Raw genomic sequence first — 22,193 nt, 5'->3', positions numbered from 1 at the left:
AGCTGTACGGTATAACATGCAAAAACCTTCACCCCGATTCCACGCTAAATGTATAGCACATGCTGTAAATGGTTCTGAGTTTGCATTGCATTAACAATGACAAAAGGAAATGATATTGTTTGTCAGTGTGCGGTCTAATTTGGTTTCAGTTGTAAGTTATCTAAACTTATTTACACATGCTGTCATGGCCGAGAAAGCTGGTTGTGTTTAGTTGTATTGTGGCAATGTTGTCTTGTGGTTTACTGTTTTTACTTTGAACATTTACTCTCGTTTCAGTTAACTTGTCTCTTCCCCTTGTGTTTTTCCTGCCAGTCTGATTGTCTTCCCTACCCTGATTGTTCCCACCTGTTCCCCATTACGGTGTGTATATATGGTCTGTGTCTCCCTTTGTTTGTTGCCAGTTCATCTTGTCTTGCGTACCAAAGAGCCAGCTCCGTGCCATCATCTTGTCAAGAATTTTCTGCGTTTGTTCCATGCCCGTCTCGTCAGGTTTTTGTACTTTTCTTTGATACTTTGTCAAGCCCAAATATGGCTTAAAAAGTGTTTCATACCAGTTGATATTGATAATTACTTTTAATTACTTTTTTTTTTTTTTTTTTTTTTTACCTATTTGAAATAAGATTTTCTTTTAAAAAAAAATAACCATTTAAATCGTAACTACTGGTGAGATTTCTGAAGAAAAAAAAAAACATTTTCAGGATTTCAGAATCAGAATCTAAGACAGACACAAAATAGTGTAGAAGCTGACCTTGCTTGAAAATATGTTGACTTCTAGCACTAGAGAACTTTTTTACCATTATTTTCTTTATTATTATTTATTTTCTTATGGAAACATAATCTGTTTCAGAAGTCAGTGGGCCACATGACATGGAAGCTATTGAGAGAAAAAAAAAAAAACATAATTTCTGCATATTAATATTTTATAGAGGTAGTACTATAAAGAGGTGTGTCTCATTCGCCCAGTTTATCAATACAGTCTGCTGCTGGTTTGGAGTCACTGGGCCACATAACATGGAAGATATTGAACAAGCTGCAATTATTTTGTTTTAATTATTTATGCCAAGTAATTTAATGATGGTCCCTAAATCAGTTTCAGCAATTCAGCGCAAGGCTCTGGAGATGAGCTAACCATCACTGTTAACACTAGGCAAACCTCAGTAAAGTTGTGGCTGGACCAGAGAGAATATCCACCGAATATCCAACCTAGAACTAACTTCACCCTGGTTCGGTGAGTGGCCTGTTGCAGCCTGTTCAGTCACTCAACTTAAACGGTGACTTGTAAAAATTATACATATAGCAGTAATGACAACAATAATTGATTTCAAGATAACTTAGGGTGAAGTGCTTTCACTGTGTGCAACTTAAATTCGCCCTTCACCTGCAATAATAAACCGAGAAAAATCATGTCTTTCTTTTGCAGCAGCGGCGCTGAAAATCCAGCAGAATGCATACAGGGGAAACACTGTCTGAAATACTGCCAAACTGGTGATGTGACCTTTCCTCTTATAGCCACAACTTCCTCTAGTGCTGTTGCACTCATTTTCTCCTTTGGTCCACACTGTTCTTCTTGTTAAAGCAGTTATGCGGCATGATGGCGAAACATGAAAGTGCTATTGTGCATGTCACTCAACAGGCTGTTGCTAGGTTACCGAAGAGCAAGTGAGTTTGTTAATCCCACCAACCTTACTTAGCTGGGCCAGGGGAGGTCAAGAGGCTAAAGCCTTTCCTCTGCCTACATCCCCCAGAATGCCTTGCGGTTCTGGATCAGTGTTTTCTTCCTTTTTTTTTCGCCCCCCCCAATGGAGTTTAGTGAAATCAAACGTTCTGTCAAATGTATTTTCTATTGTTATTGATTACGTGTCTATCGTGATAGATATCGTGATTGTTTTATCGCCCAGGCCTAGGTGTGAAGATGCTGCTGCAGGATAAATGTGAAAATAATTTCAGCTGATGATATCCTAAATGTTCCTCAACACACAAACACTGGAGTCTCCCAGATAATGTTTCAGTGCTTCAGGTGTAGATTATGACCAATTTTAAGTTGTTTAGTTTGTGTTTTGAGAGTTCTGTGTTTTGTTTTTTGTTTTTTTTTAATTTTCCAGATCACTCTGTACACTACAGTACCCACAAGCATCAGCAGCTGTTGCCATGAAGAAAAATCATTAGAGGTGCTAATCAGAGCTTCATTACATTCAAAATATTCATCATTACAGCTGAAAACAAAACTCCAATACCAACCCAACAAAGCTGCCAAATTCATCCAGATGTAAAGCTAAATCTGAAGCCGAATTGACTGAGGATACTTTTATACCTAGTCTCAAAACTATAATCTGTTACTGAGCATTTTTCTTAGCCTGCAGGCTTTATGTGAAACAGTAGCTAAAATTAAGTAGTTGTCTTTGCAAGCAAAAATGAAACTTATCAAATAGAATCTGGTAAAAGCAGGATACCTTTTCTCTCTCACTGAGCTGTAGGTGCACGGTCTCCTCTAATAGCTTCATTTGTACTTGACTACAAAAGAATCCTCACCAATCCCCACTGCTTGGATGCTTGTGCAAATCTTCACCTGTGCACCATTCCTTTCCTTCCTTGAGATTTTTGCATAATGAAAGACTGCAGAGAATATGTGCACCCTCCTTTCCTAATTTACATAAAAAGGGTACAAGAGACGCATGTTTTTTTTTCTCCAAATATATCAGCCTGTTAGCATGGGAATATGTGGAATAAGGTCTTTTGAGACAAAAAATCAGCCTCAGGAATATAGCAGGCATAAGTTTTACTGTACACACCATCACCATCAGTCACTTGTACCTCTGGGGAGCTGCCAAAGCATTAGAACTGAACAGTCAAACTGCTCTGTGTGTGTGTGTGTGTGTGTGTGTGTGTGTGTGTGTGTGTGTGTGTGTGTATGTGTGTGTGCGTGCATGTGTGTGTGGTGGATTAGTGGTTTAAGTCAGACCAGAGGCGTTGCATGCCTCTCACACGCCTCATCACTTGCCTGTTAGCAAAATGAGGAGGCTATTTTGTCTCTATCACAGATGATAGCAAAATAGTTCCCCAAGTTGAGAATTAGCATGTATGTGGCAGTGATTTCGCTGATGGGAAATTTGCTTGTTAAAGGCAGGGAGAATTGGAGAAGGATCAGCGGTGCTTGGTCACAGGGGGAGATGATGAACTCTGTGACCATTACCTCTGTGTTTTGTGTTTATTGGCTGACCTACATTGGTCTTCAGAGTGCAGAACTGTGACTGTGGGCCGTCTTCTCTGTGAACATTACAGGTCTCAGTTAACGCATCTTTCTCCTGCACTGTCGTCTTGCTTTCCTTTTTGCTCTGAGACTGTGTGTGGGGGGGGGGGGAGCTGAGATTATTATCACACTTGGACTTACATACTTCTCCATGTTGGAAAGGTTGCAGTTTGACTTGAGGCCAACTTTCGTTCTAAATAAAGGATGCACTCATTCATTGCCCACGCACTACCCATGTGATTACTTATCATGAATACACCATGGCTAATTTGGATCAAATGGATTAAGTATGATTTCCTATTGGAAACCTAGAAAACAGTTTCTCTCAATCCTCTGATCAACAAGAACCATTTACTTGTCTGGTGCCAGACCTCATACATTTATGCTCTTTCACACCATTGGTGAAATGGTCTGTGGCTTGATAATCTTCAGTACTAAACAGATTCTGAGTGGCGATTATTCAACACACAGTAAACAGGAATTAGGGAAACATAAAAAACTTTGCTCCAAGTCCAATTTACAGTAGAACCAAACCCCCTCCTTTCATTTCCCCTGTCTCCAAGGATACCTTTTACTGTAGGTTCAAGTCTTAAAAGGCCTTTGTGCCAAGATGAGAAGCTGGGATTGATTACAGGGAAGGGATCTACTGTAGGCAGAGGTATGAGCTGAAGCCCCAGTCAATTGGGTGCTTGGATCATTGTGGCAGAAGTAGAGGGAAAGGTAGCTCAGCTGGATAGGCTTTATCACAGCCTTAAACACAGACAAGAGGAAGAGTGAAAAGGGAAGCGGAGAAAAGGGGGTCGAGTCATACATATGGAAGCGTCTCCATTGCCTTCCACTGCCATCCTCTCATTTCACATTCACTCAGCATGCAGCTCCTCCTGAGCCATTCAAGTAGTCCTCCCTTTTGCTGGGGTGGTGAATTCAAAGGGGCTCTGCCTGCCTAACGTTTTCTTAAGATCCCAGTGAAACTGCTCTGCAGTGGCTTCAAGGTGAATAAGGCAGCGCACACCTCCAAACACTCCTGTGGCTCTGCCTTTATCAGCAGCCGGCTCTCCAGCCTGCAGAACCCCCGGTCCTGCCCTAACACAGTTCAGAGGGTCCCTAGGAGGGAACGCTTTCCATCCCTCAAACTCTCCTCAATGCTCCTCCAACGCACAGCAAGGGGGGCTTAATCTGATCACTGTGAAAGTTGCTGAGCTGCTTTATTGTGCAGCTCCAGCAAAGTGAGTTTGATTGGTCAGATCTGTATGCAACCAGTGGGTGGATGAAAAGTCTGTATACGTGAAGAGAGTGTCATACACAACACCCTCTAAAGAACAGAAAGGATAAAAACAGAGAGATGTTATTTCCCCTCACATCCCCTAAGGAATTTTACTTTTTTCTTTACTCCTCTCAAAGAGTAGCCCTCAAGGCATCAGCTTCACCCACTGGGACACGAGAATGTTAGTCCACCATGCTTGTACTCATCTGCTGCGTCTAATTCAAAAACTTGAATAATTCTATACCAATGAAATTAAAACATGAAGGCAGGCTGTCAAGGAGGAACCACAGCTGCCAAGTGTGTTTCATGTGCTCCCCATGCTCTCTCTGGGGTTGGCTAAGAGTTTTCTGATCAAGAGCTTCTTTTCTGCAAAGTGAGGCCACAACTTTATATAATCAAAAACTACCCAAGCTCAGAAATTACCAGATTAGGGCTTTGGCAAAAGTAATTTGGGTCATCCTAGATGTCTCTCTTAGGACTGCAGTATGTTGGTAGTCAGTTAGTCTACCACATTACTCTGGACTGAATTATGAGTTACTGAATTACTGATATGGTGGAAAATGTAAAATCAAAGCCGTTGCTGAACCATTTAGAGTACAGACATGGTCCAGGGCCCTTTTGAAAGGTAACAGTTTGAATTTATCCCCAAAAGTCAGAAGCTCTGTAAGCGCCTAACTCTATAGACTCTATCTATACAATGTGTCCACAACAGTTTTCCCTAAAAAAACAAAAAAGCAAAAGGTCACTAATGTCATGCATACAAAATTGTGTTAACAAGTGCTTAGGTGGAAAGACTGTCTATTCAAAGAGCAAAATTCATAAAAATACATACATTTGGAAAGTATACAATTACAGGCGTGAGAAAGACGATAAAAAAATACATATTGCTGGATCTGAAATCTCATGGGCCACAAGATGCATCAATAATCGCGTGACTAGTGTGTAAGGGGCTTAGGTGAGAGGGGCGGGTACAGAGAGTGGGTCCCCTCTCTACGTGATCATCCTTTGGCTGTGTTAGGTTCCAGGGCAGGAATACAAGTTCATATTTGCTCAAATGGGCTGTGACGCTCGCTATCACAGGATCAGTGGTGTCAACAATAAAGGCATTTTGCAGTGAAATGAGAGGAGTCTTTGACAGATGAGATTCTTTTGCCAGTTATGCATGGAATGTTATACTCTGGACTATATAGTATACTGAAATAGATCCACCGGATGTTTGGGAATAAGAGAAGACAATCAATGGATTTTTGATTTTGAGACAATGACCCGAGTGCAATTGTTTGTCATGTCTTGTAATAAACAAAGCAGAGCTAAATCTGTGCAACTGAAACAATTATTCTCAAATTTTTGTTTACTGGCTGCACAACACAACGTATGATGCAGGGAATAGTGCATTTTTCATTCAATAGTGTGAAACATCTGAACCTTTTGTCCTAAGACCTAAGGCCTCTACCTCTGACAGGCTGCTGCTCATCCTCCTGGGCACGAGAAGTGATGACCCACACATATTGTGGGTGAAGGTCAGAGGTGCAATTTTCATGTGTGGATAGACTCAGGAAGAATATGAAATAGTTGAATCTGTAGTCTATGTAGCAGCATTGATATCAAAGTCTGCCCCTCTTATGTTGCTGACACTGAACAATCCTCACTCCTTGAAGTCAAGCAGCGGTAATGACAATGTGCAAATATCCCTTAAGTGCCCCGTGATTTTGGATTAACTTCATATGAAAGAATAGCCATAACTGTAGAGTTCTACTTCTGTATCAGTAGTAATACCATAGTGCTGAAAAATTAAAAGAGGTTGTGCATTGAAGGTTTCACGAAAGCAAGTACAACAGTATTTGCATTATAATTTATTCAAAGAGCCAAATTAAAAGTAATCTTCATACAGAGAGGCTCATTCCAGAATAGTATACGTACTTTTCTCATTTTAATGTTATTGGATTACAATCATTGATGCATCGCCTTCATCATTTCTATGGTGTTGCAGGTAAAGGTGGAGCTAAATAGTTTATATACTTTCCCCCCAGGGATCAATAATATTATCATATTTTAGCTATACTTACACAGCATTGTTTATTTGCTGATGATATTTTGTATAATTCATCCAAATATGCAAAGTAACCAAAGCTGTCAGACAGCTGCAGTGAATAATGAAGTAGTGAAGTAGAATGTGTAATAGAGAATGCAGTACAAGTACCTTTAAATTGTGCAGCTCCATGAGTAAATGTGCTTACATCCTACTGCTGCTTACGTGAAAGTGTTTAGAATACAAAATGCTCAACCACTGCTGGCTGTTTTGAGGCATAAATTGAGCATATACTCACTTTTCTCCAGGCACCGCTGAGCTTGGTAAACAATTTGTTTCAATTTGGTACACAGCATGATCAGAATAATTATCATAGTCTACTACTGTGTGTTATGATCCCAGTCAGATCACAGTACTCTTAGACATGAGTATGGCCCATCTTAAACTGAAAACTTTACATTAATGGGGATTCTTGTTGAAAATGAAATCTCAGCTCGTGAAATCCATTTTACAACAACCACCTCTAAATCTTGACATATAGATGTGAATGCCACTGCGGTTGAACTTGCAGTTAGAAATTTAATATCAGTGGTTTGGAAACCCAATTTTCACCAGCAAATAATATCTCAGGAAATGTGAATTATTTACCACAAAATATGACTGTCTTATTGGAGCCAAAACTGCTCTTGGAATATTGAATTGTGTCATGTGTGGATTTCTTTTATATGTCCCTTTATCCCAGAGTCACTGATCAGACATGTTCCTCATTACATCAAAGGAAATGAAGCCCTCAGAATGTCAAAGAAGATATAAATAGATGGTCTTTGGAGGAAAAGAGATTGAACAAAAGATGGAAGGTGAAAAAGAGTGGGGGAGTTAAAAGTATAGAGAAGATAGAAAATGATAGAAAAGATCTTTCATTCAGCCGGCCGTCTGGCAAGATAAAAAATAATCCTGCTTCTGAAAAGCGTTGAAAGAGTCACAAAGGCTCTCCCTGGTGGATAACCGTACAAAATAGCCCCCCTGCTCTTCTAAAGTATAATTCAATCTCCTTTTGTCTGGTGCTGAAGGTACTGTTTGGAGGGCTGGTGGAAAGCTGGGCTTACCTGTCTGCTGCTGCCTCCATCAAGTCTTCTGCGATGTTTTATATTTGTCCTTACAGGATATGGTGTACTCAGGACTTAACCATTCCATTAACAGACAACTACTGCATAGGTATTTAATTTTTCTCTTTGAATACAAAGACTGTTGGAAAGATACGTTAGGAAAGATGATATGATCAGCATACTGAGATTCAACAGTATGTCTATTCAGATCATATGAAGGAAACTATATCACTGTTTTCCTGAAGCGTGGTCATTTGATATAATTTACCACAATATGACATGACTGAACAAACCAAAATTAACAGCTAACACATGTTGTATGCCTCCAGTAACACATAACCACCCGGGTCACTGAACCTGTCCAAGCTAATGTCAGTTCAGAACGGCTCATAATGACAGAGTTCTTTAAACTTCTGTCATTAAAGACATGCTACACACGGTTAGACCACTTAGATTCTCTACAGTTCAGTTGTTCAGTTTATTCAACAGAAACCCTAAGAAATGAAGACTATGCCTTTCAGATTTGCTGGCATGGAAAGCAAAAGATTGCAGAAAAAAGTGTTGACTCCCTTCCTTCCCTCATTTCTGTCTCAATAATTTATATTCCTTTAGTATGTAAGGCTTCACAGATTAAAAGAAGTTAAAAAAAACCAACAAAAAAAACTGCACGTTCTCCAAATTTACCAGGCCAATTGTTTCAGCCTAACATGTTAGCATCATCGAGACAATTGCTGGTCACTGCTGAGTCAGCCATGATCTGACATTAAAGTTTTCTCGAGGTCATGGGATTCCCCAGACTGAATAAATACAGTACATACAATAAACACAAAAAAGCTTAGGTAGCACAGTCTTGTTAGAACTAAAATATCTGCTGAGAGTAATAACTTTTCCACTGACAAATTTAGCCAGTTCATTCGTAAAGTTCTCATGCAAGCTAGCTAACGGCACCATGTGCGCTGCTCACTGGCACAGCTGGAGGAGGGTGCAGGAGCACCTAACATCCAGACTGAGCAGTTTCTGTGAGCCAGGCATTTGTGTGTTTATAGTTCTATTGTATGTCACTTTCAGATTGTTGCTTGAGTGTGTACTGTGCAGCTTTGTCAATTTGCCCTAATGGAAGTATGAGATTGTATCTGCAGATACCATCATTTTCTGTGTGTGTTTAGTGATTCTTCAACCAAAAACAAATTACCTTCAGCTGACACTGGAGTCACGAAGTAATGTGTGTTTTCAGTTGTTGATGGCTTCTCATTCTGAGCAATATATTTGTCTCTTCTTACTGTATTTACGTGGTTACTTCCCTCAGGGATAATCTAGTGACCAATTTCAGTCCATTTCTTGCCGACTGTGGTCAATGTCAGCCATTTTATAGAAGATAATGCTTAAAGTGTTTCTGTCTCCAGTCTCTACAGCTGAAAGTGGAGCTGCCCTAGCACGAGGGCATAGAGCATTAGGGGTTGTCGATGTGGCTCAGCAGGCGGCAGACGGGCTGAATTAGCAGTGGTAATGCCGGAGGCTGAGCAACAGGGCACTCAGTGTTTAATCAGGTTATCTGGGAGTGGGGGCACAGCAGTATGTCTGCAGGGGTTTAAAGGGGGTTTCTGGAAGGACAGCAGGAGAGTGACATAACTCTCCAAGTTAAATGATCCTGACCTGAAGGAAGGTTTAAAAAAAGGAAAAAAAATGCTTAAACTTTGAGGAAAATCTCTCTGAAGTCGCTGGAAAAGAGCTTCAAAGACGCCTTCTTATTGACATTCAGTTTATTTGAAGTTTGCTTTAGATGTAAAGACACTTAAAAACTGTTTGAGAAACTAAACAAAAAGAAAAGAGTCTTTCGCACATAGCTAACTACACAATTATGCATGTGAAATAACAAATTATAGAACACAGACATTCTCAGTTGAGTGCAATGGTGTGTGGCCACATGGTGTGAAAGACTTGTGGAGATATTTCTTAAAAGTAAGGGCTATTATGGTGGCTAGAGGGTTGTTTGCTAAGAGAGGTTGTGGTGTTGATGGTGTGTGTATGTGTGTGTCCTTTATCTCTTGCCCACATACAGGGACTAAGTGCACATCAGGGCTGTTTTCCTGTGTGCAGGGCAGCGTATCCTGCTCTCCAAAGCCCAGGAAATTACAGTCCAGCCAAGCAGAAAACAGGAGTGGGATTTGGACAACAGGCTTCACCTGTCCCAGGCTCATGAAGTAACACCTACTGTAAATGAGGATGGCTTTAGATTGCTATATGAAACAGTGGTGTATGTCTGTGTAGGTATGTGTGTGTACATGTTATGATACCGAACATGTAATACATATTGTTTATGTTCATTTCTTTGTCTTGCTTCCCTTTGGTCCACTGTTCTTAGTTCTCTCTTAATGTAGTCTTTCCATTTTCCTCTTACTGAGGAGCACTGAACGCAAACTATCCATTATATTTGGATGTTTGGGTTTATTTGGATAAGCAGTACTGATATACCCTAATATATACCCTGAGATATACCCTAATAAATAACCAAATTAAACCATCAAAATGGCAAGAGGGTAAATATGCTTACACCTGATTTTTCTGTTAAACAGAAAAAAATATCTGGACACATTATGAACTGAAATGTTGCTCTATCCCAATAGAAAAAACAGCTTAACTGCCTCGTGAAATCACGTTAAAGTTAGTCCGTCCTGATTATCACCAACTTTGCTTCAATCTAAATAAACCATTAATTCACCAAATACTCTGGGGCTTCACTGAGTGTTGTGTGGAGAAGACAGGGTGAAGCTACAGAGCAGTTTCCACTGACAGACAGTTGCTGTGCGCTGCGGAGCCCGGAAGGAGAGAGATTTATATACAATAAAAAATTAAAAGGAATATAGTAAAATGTAATGAGCGCAGTTCTTGGCAAATGTGACTATACATATTGCCATGTCAGTTGTATATAATTGAACATTTCCAGTGAGAAATATGCTGTCTTCATCTGATTAAGAGCTTTGCCACATGGCACTATGACAGTCAGCTGATGCTTAATATCAGCAAAACCAATGAGCTTGTGTTTGACTGCTGCTGAATGTCTATTAATAATAATTTCACCATAAAAAAAACTAAGAACTAAAAACAGTTAAATTCCTCGTTGTGCTGGGCGGTATACCAGTTCACAACAAATACTGGTGTATATTTTCATTATGATATGAAGCGTTAATATACCCCCATACCGGTGTATTTGATTACACAACGTTCAGAACGCTATGCTGCACCGCACGACACTGTTTCTGACCGGACCCTTTTCAGTGTTGTGCTTCTAAACAGGCATGGTGTGACTGTGAGGCGTGGTGAGGGTAAACACTAGTGCTCTGATGTTACATTATGGTAAAGATGGCTAGGATAGACATTGCAGTTTGTAGGCGAGTTCAAGATCACGCAGCTTAAATCGTGATGCATGCTGGTTAAAATGTGTCCATGGTGTCCTGGATGGGAGTAGCTCCGCATTAGATGTCACATGACCTTAGGTTATCGCGGGAGCAAGGTGGCTGCAGAGCAGTTGAGCAGTTGCTCTCCAGGTACTGCACAAGTCTAGACCCACCTTCATGATGTCAGGACTTTGCCCTAATTGGCTTTTATCTAGGCTGACGTATATGATGTACCTTTCGATGAATTTCCATATCCATAAGTACCTGTGCCTCTTTTCTACTCAAACATCACATAAGGTCAGATAAGTAGCAGCCGTATGGCCGCGCCTATGGGATAGTCACCATGAATAAAATCCTTCATGTAACGCAACAACCCTGAAAGACGTCATTGATAAAGTGGTTAACTGCTGTGTCCAGTGTTATCTCTACTATCCACTCTTATTAACCTTTTCTGTTCCCATCACATTAACAATACCAAAAATTATCATGAGCTATTTGGCGTGTGATGAGATGGCACAAAATGTGATTCCTCTCTCATATATATATATATATATATATATATATATATATATATATATATATATATATATATATATATATATATATATATATATATATATATATATATATATATATATATATACACATACACACACATATATATACACACACACACACACAGTCATATACTGTGAAACCGTTTTGAAATTTGAAAAATACTGTGATATACATTTTTTGGTCATACCACCCAGCACTAATTCCTCCTATGTGTTCACATGCTCAGTCAATGAAGCTAATTCTGACTGAACACAAAGAATCTACAAGAAAAAATGACTTTGTTGGAGTGAAGTTGACCACTGACCATCATTTTCCCACATTTGAAATGTTCTCACAGTTAGTGTCCGAATTGTCGAGTTATGGCCAAAAGCTTGTTTTTCTGAGTTTGAGGTAACCTTGACCATTCACCACTTATAAAGAATTTCCAATCAGTTCAGTCCAAGTGGACTTTTGTGAAGAAGCTGAAGTAATTTCCTTCAGGCTTTCCTGAGATTTCACATTCATCAGAATGGGACAATTTCTTGACATTTGACCACTGGAAACAGTTTATCTTTACACATTTGAAGGCACAATGACTAAAATCCCCCCCCCCCCCCCCCAAACAAAAAACAATTGTTTTTAAACACAGCCAAACACCAAACTTTTGCTTCTGTTTCTGCTTCTTTATAACATATGTTTCCACATCATTTTCACAAATCTTTTTACTAACAGGAATTTTTTCATAGCCATATACAGTAATGCTCCCGCGAAGCTGATTCAAGTCATGTCCTTTCCAAACAACCAGCAGACAGTCATTCTCGGTCATCCACATGCAATATGCACATTGATATGCACATTGAAAGTTATTAAACTGGCATGTTTGCTGTGGAGCAGAGTTGTGAGAACAGTGAGCAGGAGATATCTTCCTTTAACCACATCCAAATATATTTTCATGAAAGGTTTAAGAATGTTTTCCGTGCCAGCTAGCTTCATTCTGTTTTCTATACTGCACTGCCCATGAATACTTTGCCTTGGTTGATCTAAAGATTAGTCCCTAAAGGCTATTTACATATTCAAAAGGATGTGAGTACATGCAAAGATATATACACACACACATTGCCAAACAAACAGACACAGTACTGCTTCTAACCTCCACAAGGGTCAACTGTTTCTCTTTTCGCCTTCCGTCACTCTTCCACCACCTCAGCAACATGACGGATTAATCAAAAGCCCTCTCTCTCTGACACCATGGCCAAGGGAAACAGCCACAGAGGAGCAGGTTTAAGCCAAAAGGACAGATAAAAAGGGGAGCAGTGACTGCAAAATTTGATTAAACAACAAAACCGTGTTGGCATCCATAAGATCTGTGCTGTGTGCTGCAAGGTTGTGAGGATGAAATCCCACCAAGTCATCAAATTAACAAATTGTGGGAACTGAGTGTTCTGTATGTCTGCAGAAATATAAAGCCTGAAGCAATTTAATGCTTACACTGTTAGGACTGTTAATATAGACCTGCCTCGAAATGCTTTAACTTGCATCTTTGTGCTGTATGTGTACTGTGTGTAAAGAGAGGATTAGTATATAGCTGCTATTTTTTGGGCTGAAATGTATGGAGAACAGCAGAGCACACTAGTGTGAGAGTAAATGTCAGGGGGTCTTAGGGACTGAGGAGACCAGAAAGCTGTTAACAAATCCCTTATTCATACCCTTTAATCCATTGCATTTCACACTACTGTGCACAACATATAAGTAATTGTTAATTGTGGTGTAACAGTTTGACAAAGCAGATAAATGACAGATTGTTTTCTTGCCATGGGTCATTTGTGAAAGTATGTTTGCTGTGCTTATAGCTTGGATTTGCACAGAAATGCATGTGCTTTGCTCAGGATGTGACACTCCTCATCCGCAACACTCCAACATCAATAGTTTATCTTTCGGACTTAAATATTGTTGAAACAAAACCACAAACAATACTAAAAATGCATAAAGGACAAAATAAAAATATAATACATGACTGATTGTAAAGTAGGTGAAGACAGTCCAGACTTATCCGGGATGATGGTGTTCAAAGTAGAGCTGAAGTCCACAAAGAGGATGCTGCCGTAGGTTCCTGGTGTGTTCCGTTGCTGGAGGATGAAGTGAAGGGCTATGTTCACATTATCGTCTGCAGACCTGTTGGCTCTGTAGGTGAACTACAGGGGAACTGCAGCCTCTTTAAATACGATTAGGTTTATTTAAACCCTAACCCTAACACTTAAGTGTATAACATTCTATTCACATTGGTGTTGTCATGATACCAACTTTTGTAACTTTGATTCAATACCTGGAAAAATAGCTATGCCATTTTTGATACCACAGGAAAAAACAAACCCAAAATGACTGGAGTAAATGTTAAACACTTTTTTGTAAGTTTGTAACTTCCTGGAAAATCTTGATGACTCATCTACACTGGGGTGCATATAGTAATTTTTCGTCCACTAAACACTTTTTTTATTGTGTGAAGCTGCCATGGATGTATAAAGAAAAGGACAGAGCCAACAGAGTGTGTTCATGGAGAAAATATCTGCTTGTTTTCTCCCTGCGGGCCCTTTGGTAAGTCAGGTCCAACAAGAGTTTCGTGGGTGACAGATACTTCTGGCTTTGTTGCAACAGGAAACTATGCTGAAGGATCTACTAGCATTCTATTAGCTGTTTCATGGAAATCCATGATTGGATTTGGATTGCTGTTCTTGCAATACACTGTTGAAGTGTGTGTGTGTGTGTGTGTGTGTGTGTGTGTGTGTGTGTGTGTGTGTGTGTGTGTGTGTGTGTGTGTGTGTGTGTGTGTGTGTGTGTGTGTGTGTGAACTCGCTGTTGGCTAGAGGAGAGAGCGAGGAAGCGTAGCTGGTTCTGATGTATCTGAAGACAATGAGAACTGAAGCTGATTCAAATATTCAGAATCGATATGTATTGTAAAATCTGTATTTTTGATAGCAGTAATTTATTTAAAATCTAATTTAGCATTGTTAACCTTGAAACAAAACTGTGACCAAAAAAAATGTCACAATAAAGAGACAGATCAGAAGCCTGAGCCACAATCCTTTCCATGGGAGTGATCCATCAAAGGATGCCACCATCTGATGCCTGCCCTGTCAAAAATAGGTAAATATAGGTTAAAATGTTTGGCTTGATTTTTTCAGTTTGACAACCTCCCCAATCTGTTTTGAGGGGACAGCTTTTTCACAATTGAAAGCTATAAAGATATTTCAAAATTTAAAATTCTAAACAGCTGTCAATTCACAGCTTGGCCTTTGTAGAGTGAGATAGGTCTATATGTTGTTTTTTTTAGTGAGCCCTTCCTTTGTCACTGTGTACCGTGGCATGACAGACAGAATATAGGGAGTATGGTGCCTTTTTAGATCTGCTGTCAAAGGACATCACAAGATTGGATGCTTCAAGCGGCAATACTGGGCTGTGATGCAAAAGGCCAAAAGAGAGTCAGTACCAACAGCAACACCATTCTGACAACAAGGAGCTTCCTGTATGCAGAAATCACCAATAAACACTGCCATTTCAACTTGAAAATAATGTCCACAGCTCTATTTGGAGCTGTATGTTTTATGTCTCCCTAAAATTCAGGCATCTCTAAGGTGAGCACGTACGAGGGACCCACCGCACTTATTGTTGTGATGACCTGCATTACTGAGGGTCAGCCCTCTACCTGTGTAAACAAGACTGTTATTTATCGCTTCACGTTCTATCCGTCCTCTGTTCTAAGCCAATTAGGAGTTCTTCCCCGCCACTCTCGACCCGACCCTGGCTTGTCATAAGCACAGTGATAAGCCCCGCACACCTCTCCCTTTCTCTCCATTTTCCATCTCATTAGCATTCATTTTCACCCTAATTGAGCTTAATAAGAAAATAATGTTTGACATTAAATCCTTGTGAACATGTGGCCCAGCTGATCACTGTGTCTGTTTGTTCTTCCACAGCAAATGTTTACTTGGTCTGGGCCTTACTGTTTGCTTTGCTTGTGGTTCCAGTAATAGCCTGTTTAGTATTCCCAGTTTCCATCTGTCTTGAGCTGGCCCCTTGCTGTTGCTATGCTCAAGTTAAGAATGTGCTTTTCTGTAATGTGTTTTACCAAGTTTTGCTTAGTTTGTACTTTCATTTGCAACAGTGTCCTTATATTTTAAGCTGAGCCTCCAAAACTCTGACCACTGCATTTAGAGAGCAGGGCAGTCAGCTTTATTGATTATTTTCTAAGCCAGAGGTGGTATTATTTTGATATACAATGACCTTGTGGGGTGGGTGAAGCATTTCTTTTGCCAAAATCAATCAATCATCATCATACCATAAACTAGGGAGAAGAAGGAGGGCAAGGAGTGGAAGGAAGGTTTAGGGTCTGCTGAATGTAACCTGGGTTAAGTAACACTTAAGAAAGTCTGAGGCTGCACAGACATGAGACTGACATATAACTCAGAGTGTGAAAAGCCACACTCTGAGGACAGAAAGATCTGTATCCAAAACATCATCCACCATATATCTTGAGGAAGCACCTTAGAGGAAATACGGTGGCTTCTATATGGATAAACGACTTGACATTTACTGACATTTTCCTTCAAATGTTACCTTCGAAAGTATCATGGGCTGACGATTCATATCATGTTAATCTAACAAGCCTCTCGTATCTCAATGTGGCAAATCTGTGAAAGTGTTGAATAACATGCCAGAAAAAAGTGAATTTTTCATATACATTTAGCAGTGAAGCACTGAACATAACCCCGGGATATGACTGTTCTACCTTACAAGGTTTTATGAATCACCAGACTGTCACAACTTCTGCCAGAACAGGATCAGGGACTTTTCAGATTTGGACCTGCATTTATCTATTATTTATATCTTTTTATTATTACTATTATTAAAAATCTTTAATGGTCGATGGTTCATCTGCATCACCTGTGTCTTCTATGTGTTCTCTATCCCCACATTTGTTCTCCCTAGTCTCTGGTTTGTCCACAGTTTTGCATTTCTCTTTAGTTTGTTCCTGGGACTTTCCATTGCCTGCTCTTAGTTACTTGTAGTTTGAACTCTGGACATCAGCTTATCATTAAAGCTCACTTTTCCTTCTTTGACCTCACTGCCACTGTGTCTTACATTTGGCTACCTTTTTCAAAAACCAACTAATAATAATTTTGTGCAATATTTAATGTTTAGTTTTCTGTTCTTCTTGTATTTCCCATTAGTTGCCTATTTTGAATACAATTTCAGATATATTTAGAGAGTGAGAGAGAAAAGAGAGACAGAGAAAAGAGAGACAGAGAGAGACAAGGAATCTAAAAAAGAAGGGAGGGTCATTAGGTCATCGAATATTGCTTTGGTGCAGCACTAATAATATTGAGGTCAAAGGGGGAAGGTCCGACTGATTTCTCCTGATGAGACTGCGTTAACACGGCAAACAGCCCTTGCTACAAAACTTCGAGATACAAACAACATGCATTTCTTCATCAGATGTGATATGACGTAGATACTGTATGGTGTGTGTGTGTGTGTGTGTGTGTGTGTGTGTGTGTGTGTGTGTGTGTGTGTGTGTGTGTGTGTGTGTGTGTGTGTGTGTGTGTGTGTAGGTGGGGAACTGTCCATTGTACTGAAATGGTGCAAGGAGCTGAATCGATAGACAGACGTGTCTCTAAGTTCAGTCTGCTTGCTTTTGACTCTAATTCAATTTCCCCCCATTTTAGCAACCCACAGACAGAATAGAAACAGGTAGCTTCAACAGTTATATCTAACATGTTTATTTTTTTATTTTATTTTATTTTTTTTGTTCATATAAAAGTAGAAGACCCTGAGCTCCCTGTCTCCCTTTGTCTTTAAACTGCCTTTAGAGTTATGGTGATTTCAATCAAGCTGTGAATATTTCATGTTTCATCCCCACACAAGCCGTTAGCTACAGTGGGATGAGGAGACGTCCTTAATGAAAAAAACTGGGACAGCCATGTGAGGAGCACTGAGCACTGTAAAGTGGTGCAGTCTGCACTCTGCACACAGTGCTGAACCATTGTTAAAAAGGCGAAGCTGCATATGAGAGGGGACCCTAGAGTTATGACTGGAAAACAGACTTACTATCTCCTTATAACAAGAGGAGAGGGAGCAGGATATCACACAGGTCTGGTTGTGAAAAGGAAGTAATGCATTCATGTAATGTGTGTAAAATGTGTGTGCTAGTCAATATGCACACGTGCAGTATGTGTATATGGCAGCATACCATCTTGGATTCAGTGATTACAGCTATCAGGCTAGAAAAATGATGACCATTAGTGATGGCATAATTGGTGTTAGGAGCTGATTCACTCCAGGATATTGAAATAATGGCATATTAGACCGCTTCAGTTTTTCCACAATGATGGAATTATTTAGCCATTGACTGGAGCCTTCAATTAAATCTGTGAGCTTTTATGGTCAGACAGTGAAGGCAAAATCACTCAGGGGGAGGATTTTGGAAAGTGGACTAATTTCACTAGGGTTAACAGGCAGAAACATCTTTCTGTCTTGTTGAAATGGAAATCCACATCCATGTCTCATTAAAGGTAATATTACATTATCAGTGATGGTCAGACTGGTTCTTTAAAGGAGACTTATGATGCATTTCTTGTTTTTCCTGCAGTGTGACAAATAGGTTCTCGTGCATGTAAAAGGTCTTGAAAGTTAAAAAGCTCTGCACCAATGGAAGCTTCTTTCCCACAGAAAACACTGCTCATGAAATGCCTCGTCATTAGTCACACCTTAAATTGCTTTACTTTACACTACGTCACCATGTCAAACATTTGAATATTAATGCAAGTGAGAATAAATTTAGCACAGTTCCTCTGTTGTTGTTAGCAGTGCTGCCTCAGGCGTGAATGAGATGACCAATCAGAGCAGAGTGGGTATTCGGCAGGGGGGCCTTAAAGAGACAGGAGCTGAATGACCCTTTCAGATAGAGGGGAAATATACTGCTGCAGCACTGGACAGTATTAAAAAACTGATTTTATAGCATGTCAACCTTTTCTATTAGTAACCCATAATAAAATTATGAACCCGGATAATTAGCATAATACGTCTCCATTAAAGTAACCAGGTTGGTGTGGTCCCCTCCTCCACTAGTGAGTGTGAGCCAGTGGTGAGTTTCCAACTAGCTCTTAGTGCTTTTCATTCTCATAAAAACAAAAATAAACCACACTAATGAATGGCACAATCATGCAAACACAAGCAACACTGCTATCACAAACGACCCATACAGTCTTTGTGCTCAGAATCAGCCACCCAGCACTGCAGATCCAGCTCCATTAGTTATACCGCAGCTTTGTAGAGTCATGTTTACTGAACAAGTCAGAAGCTTAACCCAAAAGAAGGGGAATCTTTTAGAGCAATCCAGGAGATTCTTTCACATATCCAATATCGCTTAATGTCATTTCAAGTTTATCTGCATGGTGTTGATAGATGTTGAGATGAGCTGATCACGTTTAATCTCTTTACTCTTAGTTATAGCCGGCAATCTTCTGACTGACTTTAAATCAAGTCTGTGTCTGTTTGAATAAGAGCAGACACAGTGGGTGTTATTCAACATTCTTGTACAGCAGTATTATACTGAAACAAGAGTGAGAGACAAGTGCTGGAAAGTAAATGAAAAACAGGCTCCATCACCATCATTCATGTAAAAAAAAAAAAAAAGCATCATCTAAAGCTGCAAAGAAGCCAAACAGATGAGGGTTAACAGCACTTCAGGACACTTCACATTGTGGAAACAATGAAGTAAAAGAAGATAGTTCAATCAGCTACTTCTGGCAGGTAACGTACTCAACAATAAAAAATTCGTAGCTGGCTGTCCTAATAAATCATACTTATCTTAAGAAATAATACTCTGAAATTAAGTTAATTTACAAGTCTGTTAGGTCTGCATGTTTCTATACTTGTGCCACTGTTTGTCTTCTTCTTCTTTGTCTTAATCTCACTCCTTACATTTGATTCAGCTCATTTGTTGTGTCATTAAATATTTCTCTGCAGAACTGAACTGTCCATGCTGAACACAGTGAAATCTTAATGGAGAAGCTCCCCAGACGCTCATTCTCTGCTCCTCACTCTTCTCTCTTTCCTCTTTTTCGGTCTGTTCCCCTGAGTTTCACATACCAACTTTTTCTATAGCCAACAAGGACCTAAAACTTTATATCACTGCACATTATTTCCATGTTGTAAAATGTGGGTAAAGTAGAGTAGTTCAAGTCGAGTAGCTACATATAAAGACATTTTTGTAATGTATTGTAAAGCTAGATAAAAGTAGTTTGACAAGAAAAATGTTTAGATTCTTCTGGCAACTTATGAGGACTAAACAATTTGCTCAGCAAAATGAATGTTATCATCCTTTTTGTGGCTGCTGTAGTGGGTCTTTCGTCAAGATTTAGGTTTTTTTATGTAACCCATGAGCACAGTTAGTTAGTGATGTGCTCCTTAGCTTCAGAAATAAGGCTTGGCAACTCATTATATTACAAGATTACTGCCATTAGTAACTTGTTACATTACAGTGTTATCTACTGAGAAAATTAACAAGTTATAGTACTATAGAGTCACCTAAAATTACAGTAAAACAACAATTGTTGCACATGTCAGTTATATTGGCCATATGCACATAGCCAACTCTACATGTACTTTTCAGTGTATTGACTCTACCGTCATTTTGTAGGCATCTTTACAGCCCACAATTGGTAAATCTGCAGCCTAATAATAGGAATGATAAACGTAACTTTTGGTAACAAGTTTCCCCCAACACTGGTGTCTTCAGAGCATGGTAGTAAGAAGCACTGTTTCTATTATACTTCTTTCCATAAGAAGAATACTACATTGTTCATTTATAAAGGAAGACAGCAGCTGGTGTCTTTTTATATGTTGATCTAGCAGACCATTCTATTTGTTAACCAGATTATTGATGGGATACAGCATTGTGACTGGGTGTGAAAGGTGCTTGTAAACAACCTGAATCCAACTGTAACCACTGAATGCCAATGTCCCGGTCTCTCCATGCATGTAATAGTTTGCAATGACACCACAGGATGGAAAACTAAAGAAATTTGGTGAGTATATGTGTGTTTGCTCCTCGTGGCCATCCTCTCTGTTCCTCTCCTGCCTGCTCTCGTCTCACATCTGTTGGTATTTACAGAGTGAATTATTTTTGAGTTTTTACAAAAGCCAGTCAGCTTATCAACAGCTTGCATCCAGCTGAACGCCCACGCTCACGTCTGGTTACAAAAATCAGGATAAGATCAATTGACTTACTTAAAAAGTAAATTTCCTTGCCCCCCTCTCTCTGTCTTTGTTCTTGGGGAAATGGTTTCGTCAGGCAGTCAACCGACAGGGCAACCAACTCAGAGAGCACCTCAAACAGGCTGTAATGTTCTTTTAGCACAGAGGAAACCACCAACTTCAAGCCAATAGCATCAATTTAGCCTTGACAAAGACGAAGCCAATCCTCTTCCAAATAAAACAGCCAATATGTGTGCATCGAGTTCTGAAATCTAAGCGCCCCTTTTACAAACCAAGTGTGTTTTTTTGTCCATATGCCAGTATGCTGAACATATGCTAAAATTGAAAGATCCATCAAAGTAAATCATGTTTGCCTATGGATTGTCATGAATTACTTGGCCGTATTGAAAAAGAAATAAACAAAACAGGAACAGTACACTGACACTGACAAGGAAACAATAAATCTGTCACAGAATCAGAGAGAGACTCAAAGCGTGCCCAGGTGGCCTGAAAGGAGAGAAACGTACACATACACTCAGACACAATAAGCACCAGATCTAACAAAGCCATGTGTGCTTGAGCGCGCGCACACACACACACACACACACACACACACACACACACACACACACACACACACACACACACACACACACACACACACACACACACACACACACACACACACACACACACACAGACCTGGTATGAGTCAATGGCCTCCCGGTCCAGTGAGCGTGTGACTGACACATCTCCTGTGTCTATGTCAATGGTGAAGAGACCTTTGGGATCCTGGTCAGCACCTGGGCCTGTCAGTCGGAAGATATGGTTCCCCAACTTCTCATCTCTTGAAATCAGCTGCAGACACACAAATACACACACGCACTCACACATCAAAAACTCGAACAATTGTAATCTTCCCCCCATTTAATTCAGACTCAGCCTATTTCCTCAAGCAAAGATTTACTGAATTAATGCTTCTGGTTTTTTTTTGTTTTTTTTTTCCCTTTTTCTCAAGTGCAGCAGCGTACTGAAAAACACTTTTTATTAGAATTTGTTGACATATATTTGAGTAGAAGGAGCTTACTGCGCCTTGAATGGTGATGCAAATCCCTGATAGCTAGCAATTAAAAATTTATATCAGACAAGACTTTGATTTGATTTCATCAGTTGGCAAATTCAACTTGTGTAACATCATCTCCCTGAGCACTGGAACTCCTGCTGTAACCACTTGTTATTGCATGGTAGGAATTATCTTTTAAGGAAAAGTGGAACAGTTAAATAAATAAAAAAAATCTGTTCCTTATTAATAAAGTTGGAATGTTCTGTAAATTATAATTTTCCACATGATGATTTGATCTGA

General features: G+C 39.7%; 1 protein-coding gene across 2 annotated transcripts in view; it reads right to left on the bottom strand.

Annotated features, from left to right (window-relative positions):
* The window catches only part of cdh13 (cadherin 13, H-cadherin (heart)), a 393,409-nt gene that overhangs the window by 217,996 nt on the left and 153,220 nt on the right, over positions 1-22,193 (bottom strand). For both annotated transcript variants that reach the window (XM_037107511.1, XM_037107512.1), the window contains exon 6: positions 21,533-21,688. In XM_037107511.1, coding sequence (XP_036963406.1) covers positions 21,533-21,688 — 156 coding nt within the window. The remainder of the gene's footprint in view (positions 1-21,532; positions 21,689-22,193) is intronic.

The sequence above is a fragment of the Acanthopagrus latus genome, chromosome 8 (assembly GCF_904848185.1).
Source record: "Acanthopagrus latus isolate v.2019 chromosome 8, fAcaLat1.1, whole genome shotgun sequence".
NCBI lineage: Eukaryota > Metazoa > Chordata > Actinopteri > Spariformes > Sparidae > Acanthopagrus > Acanthopagrus latus.
This window is presented reverse-complemented; position numbering and strand designations above follow the sequence as displayed.